The sequence below is a fragment of the Echiichthys vipera genome (genome assembly GCF_963691815.1).
Source record: "Echiichthys vipera genome assembly, chromosome: 17".
NCBI lineage: Eukaryota > Metazoa > Chordata > Actinopteri > Perciformes > Trachinidae > Echiichthys > Echiichthys vipera.
In genome coordinates this window covers 23,101,062-23,106,328 of record NC_139842.1, presented here as the reverse complement: position 1 = coordinate 23,106,328, position 5,267 = coordinate 23,101,062, and the positions used below count along the sequence as shown (strand labels likewise).

The window sequence follows — 5,267 nt, the reverse complement described above, 5'->3', positions numbered from 1 at the left end:
CTGCCGGTCGAGTTTTTTAGTCGGCAGCCAGACCACAGTGAAGGGTATTTATCTTTTGTATTTATAGCACTCGTTTACAAAATGCCTGGATATTCTGACAGAGACCGCGGCAGAGACAGAGATAGAGACAGAGGGTAAGTAACGCAACCGTTTTATGAATGTTTCAACGTCTTTTTGTCGTGTGCTTCATAGAAATGGCCGACAAGACGCGACAGTCTAACGTTAACAGTTGACTAGATTGTGTTACATTTAAGGGAAATTGGAAAACAATGTGTTCTTATTGACTTTTAATTGTCAACTAAGAGCCTACTAATAAGAAAGGAGGGCCGATTTGCTTTATTTATCCAAGGCCCCGGCGGGCGAACGGGCCCGTTGTCTTTGGCTCGAGGCCTAGTTTGGCCTCGTGCCCCGGCATAGCGGCTCCTCGTTAGCTTCACGTTAGCTTCTCTTCAGCTAACCCGGCATTACACATCACACCAGTTGAGACAGGTGGCTGTGGATTTCACTAGCCTACCATATTTAATGAATCTTACAAATTTGAGCGGGTGATATTTTCGCTCGATGGCTGCCGCGGGATGTGTCTGTTAGCGGCTAATACAGCTGGCCGGTCGGCTTTTCGCCATGTGGCAGCATGAATGCGGATTCAAAATGCCGGCTGGTTTTCCATTGTTCCTCTGGTGGTTGGAAAGTATATGGCAGCTACATATTTTCTCAGAATGACGCAGTACATATATGTTTTAACTAATACCACCACCACTGTAGATAACTTGACTGGCCTCAGCCGGACTCTGTCAAAACCATCACATAATCGTTTATGTAATTGCAGCTATGGCGGCGGTCCTCCTCGTTTCGGTGGCCACCGTGGTGGCGGCGGCGGTGGAGGAGGAGGGAAGTTCGGCAATCCCGGTGATCGGCTGCGGAAGAAACAATGGAACCTGGACGAGCTCCCAAAGTTCGAGAAAAACTTCTACCAACAGCATCCCGACGTCTCCCGGAGGCCTCCGGTATGTAACGCGAGTCAGCATGGTGTTATGTAACATTGATAGACATGTGCTCCATCCTGCACGTGTTGTAGTTATGCAATCGGTTATGACCACTGAACTCGTTTCATTCATTCTCACAGCAAGAAGTTGAGCAATACAGAAGAGCCAAAACAATCACAGTGAAGGGGAGAGACTGCCCAGGTCCTATGATGAAGTTCCACGAGGCCAGCTTCCCATGTAAGTTTATCACGGTTAATAAAATGCATCTCAAAGAAAGTTTGGTGCATCTCAATTGATTGTTGACCCCTATTCTCCAGCTTACGTGATGGATGTGATCAACAAAATGAACTGGACTGAACCTACACCCATCCAGGCTCAAGGCTGGCCCCTGGCTCTTAGTGGAAAGGATATGGTCGGCATTGCGCAGACTGGCTCTGGCAAGACGCTTTCTGTAAGTGGTGTATTCTGACATTTGTTGTGATGTTCAACACATCGTGCTTAAATACTAGCTCTAATCAGGGGTTATGTGTTCAGGATGGCACACGTCTAGCATATTAAAATGACTGTCAAATGTGTTTCCTCCACAGTATTTGTTGCCTGCAATTGTACACATCAACCACCAGCCTTTCCTGGAACGTGGAGATGGTCCTATAGTAAGTAGTCCCAATGTAACATTACATTGAAATGCCTCGTCTTTTATATAACTTTTGTTGTTGTTTGTTTTGTTAAAACTGAAGTTTGCCATTAAAATAAGTGGTGTATGCTCTGTAGGGAGTGGTGTGATGTTGAAATTGGGTTTCCTGGTGTGCATATGTGACAAGCTGTGATTTCCTTCTTGACAGTGCTTGGTCTTAGCCCCGACCCGTGAGCTGGCACAGCAGGTGCAACAGGTGGCTGCAGAATATGGCAGAGCTTCTCGCCTGAAGTCAACTTGTATCTATGGAGGAGCACCCAAGGGGCCACAGATCCGGGATCTTGAGAGAGGTATTGTAGCTTTTTCTTTCTTTCCCCAATTGCTTGAAAATATTGTTTCATGTTTTAAGTTCCCATACTGCCTCTTCCATTACAGGTGTGGAGATCTGCATCGCCACCCCAGGAAGGCTCATAGACTTTCTCGAGGCTGGAAAGACAAACCTCCGTCGATGCACTTACCTTGTGCTGGATGAGGCTGACAGAATGCTCGACATGGGCTTTGAGCCGCAGATCCGGAAAATTGTGGACCAAATCAGAGTAAGTTTTTGGTTTGCTTGGATGTCTTTAAACGTATGTTGAGGTTGAACTCCTTATTGGTTGTATTACTTCAAAGGAATGTGTAACTAACATTGCTGTTTTTGCAGCCTGACCGTCAGACTCTGATGTGGAGTGCCACCTGGCCCAAAGAGGTCCGTCAGCTGGCAGAGGACTTCTTGAAGGAGTACGTCCAGATCAATGTTGGGGCACTGCAGCTCAGTGCTAACCACAACATCCTGCAAATCGTGGATGTCTGCAATGATGGAGAGAAGGAGAACAAGTGAGTAGTGTCTGGCAGTAATGTCGCATGTTGTTTTTCATAATGGCTTAAGTGTCAGCAATGTATCTGAGAATGGACCGTTTTTAATTTAATCTTAATTTTTCAGACTCATCCGTCTGCTTGAGGAAATCATGAGTGAGAAGGAGAACAAGACCATCATCTTTGTAGAGACAAAGAGGCGATGTGATGACCTCACCAGGAGGATGCGAAGGGATGGGTAAGGGTTGAAATTAAAATACTGATTCCCACCACAACTCCCTTTTTTGTGCTGACCTAAGTTATAGTGTTGTACTAACGTAAACCTTAAATCCCGATAGGTGGCCAGCTATGGGTATCCATGGTGACAAAAGCCAACAGGAAAGAGACTGGGTGCTCAATGGTAAGCTTGCATCACCTATACATCGCTAGTTAATCCTAATCAGAGTTGTACAGCTTGCATAAAACGTTTATCGTGTCTGATTTTTATTCTTTTAATTTTCCAGAGTTCAAATATGGAAAGGCTCCGATTCTCATAGCCACAGATGTAGCCTCCAGGGGTCTAGGTCAGTATCCTCCCTGAACGGATTTTTACTCTGATGTATTTAAAAAAGAAAGTGTAATTGCTTTCTTTAACTCTTCTGCTTCTTTCTGAGTTTCTCCCCTGACCTGAAGGAGCAGTCTGTGTGGCAGGGCCTTGGCATGACAAGCCCAGGTCTCCAGAGGGGGAAGGAGGATTCTTGGAGGTGTCCTGACTGGCGAGGCACGGGTCTCCCAGTTGTGCAGATATACAGAGGTGACCAGGCCCAAGTGCAGCATAACGCGCTGGCCTGCCTAAAAAGGGGGGCAAGTTGAGGGCTGGCCACAGTTCCTCCCCACCATGCTCGTCTGTTCTCTGGCAATGGTTTGGACTGCTTCACACACCCAGGCTCTGTAACTGTCCCGGCTCAAAGCCCAGCTACACTGTCTCCTATATTCTTGCATGTACGCTTGCAAGCTATTTGAGTCATTTGGAAGGTGCTTTTTGTTGCATAGACTCGTTGTAAAGCATGGGTGGCGTTAACGTTGCAGTTTCTAAACTTCTGTCGGAAGAGCAGTTGGTCTGATCGATACCTTCACCTCTGTAATGACATGGCTACTGGCGCTTTTGGTGACAGTGGGACATGCTAGTTGGACACCCTTGGACAAAATCCAAGCTGACACTCCTCCCTCGCCTGCGTTTCAAAGTCATGTCGAGACCTGCCAACGAGAGACATTATGATCAAGTGAACACTGGGTCTGGAAAAACTTGACATGCTGAGAGTGGGATGCACTGTCTGTAGGCATCCTGCAAATTGGTTCAGATCTACAGTTTTTTGGCAAGAGACACTGCAATGTGAGCTTTATAGCAAACATCTCGTGTGTGACAAAGGGACTTTGGTCAAGTGCTACTTCAAGCACACTAGGAGGCAGTAGTGTGCCTAACAGCCCTACTGTATAGCGACACCTGTGGGTCACTTGACAGTATGTGGGGCGTGTGCTGCAATGGGAATGGACTAGTGAATGCATACTCCAAAAAATGGTAAGACTTCTGATCCATTCTTTGAGGGTGGTTTAGCAGTGGTACAAGAGGGTTTTTATTTTTAGCTCTGGATATGAGTCCAATGGAGTGTGCATCGTTTCTCTTTTCCCACCGTAGTCTCCCCGAGGAGTTAATGTTTTTCTAGTTTTAAATAATGGTATTCTTGAGCAGCTTTGTGGATATGCCAGCCATTCCTACCTCCTGACTGCACTAACTTTTTGTTTTTGATCTGGTTGTTGTGGTGGCGCTGGTGCACATCTGTGTGCTGTCCTCGTTTTCCTTTATGCCACACCGCAACACAATCTTACAGATGTTGAAGATGTGAAATTTGTCATCAACTTTGACTACCCCAACAACTCTGAGGACTATATCCACCGCATTGGCAGAACCGCTCGTAGCCAAAAGACAGGCACAGCATACACCTTCTTCACCCCCAACAACATGAGGCAGGCCAGTGACCTCATCGCTGTGCTCCGCGAGGCCAACCAGGCAATCAACCCCAAGCTCCTCCAAATGGCGGAAGACAGAGGAGGTAAATCCAATTGGTGAGATACAGAAACTGTGCTGTGAACTGCAGCCACTCAATTTCCGCTCCTCTCCTTTGTTCTGAGACGTGGCTGGGCCTATCATTCTGAAATCTGTATCTCAATAATTTTTGGTTAAACTTGTAAAAAGACTAGATGTAACCCTAAAAAGTCTTTTTTTCTCTCTTCCAGGTCGTTCAAGGGGAGGCCGAGGTGGTGATTACAGAGATGACCGTCGGGATAGGTATTCTGGAAGGCGTGACTTTGGAGGTTTTAGGGACCGGGATAACGGTAGAGGGTTTGACAACGGACCAAATAAAGCTTTTGGCGCAAATTCACAGAATGGAGGCTATGGGGCCAATAATGGCAGCGGCAATGGCTTCAGCGGAGCCAGCTACAATGGTAATGGACAGTCTAACTTTAACAACCAACCTGGAGCCTTTGGAGGCCAGAACTTCCAGGCCCAACAGTTTGCTCTCGCTAAGGGTGCTGCACAGACTGGCGCGAGTCATCCCCAATTCCCCTTTCCACAGGCACAGGCTCCGCCACAGCAGCATCCTCCACCGCTGGTGCCATACTCCATGCCTCCGCAGTTCTCTCAGTAAACACACCATACACTTGAAAGAAGTAATTTATTGCTTTTTTTGTCTTTTAAGTTTTACACTTAATCCAGAATTTTTTTTTTTTATTATTTACACAACAGGGTTACAAAC

At 46.6% G+C, this 5,267-nt stretch overlaps 1 protein-coding gene across 2 annotated transcripts in view; it reads left to right on the top strand.

Annotated features, from left to right (window-relative positions):
* ddx5 (DEAD (Asp-Glu-Ala-Asp) box helicase 5) overlaps window positions 1-5,267 on the top strand; it is a 5,479-nt gene continuing 212 nt past the window's right edge. The window contains exons 1-13 of one of the 2 annotated variants that reach the window (XM_083931144.1): window positions 1-134; window positions 827-1,004; window positions 1,124-1,220; window positions 1,301-1,434; window positions 1,571-1,636; window positions 1,826-1,967; window positions 2,053-2,213; window positions 2,321-2,493; window positions 2,600-2,710; window positions 2,811-2,872; window positions 2,976-3,035; window positions 4,341-4,562; window positions 4,747-5,267. The exon at window positions 4,747-5,267 is cut by the window's right edge and continues 212 nt beyond it. In XM_083931144.1, coding sequence (XP_083787270.1) covers window positions 82-134; window positions 827-1,004; window positions 1,124-1,220; window positions 1,301-1,434; window positions 1,571-1,636; window positions 1,826-1,967; window positions 2,053-2,213; window positions 2,321-2,493; window positions 2,600-2,710; window positions 2,811-2,872; window positions 2,976-3,035; window positions 4,341-4,562; window positions 4,747-5,159 — 1,872 coding nt within the window. In that variant the 5' untranslated portion in view covers window positions 1-81 and the 3' untranslated portion in view covers window positions 5,160-5,267. Of the gene's footprint in view, window positions 135-826; window positions 1,005-1,123; window positions 1,221-1,300; window positions 1,435-1,570; window positions 1,637-1,825; window positions 1,968-2,052; window positions 2,214-2,320; window positions 2,494-2,599; window positions 2,711-2,810; window positions 2,873-2,975; window positions 3,036-4,340; window positions 4,576-4,746 lie in introns of both variants that reach the window. The other variant, XM_083931145.1, reaches the window with a different exon arrangement.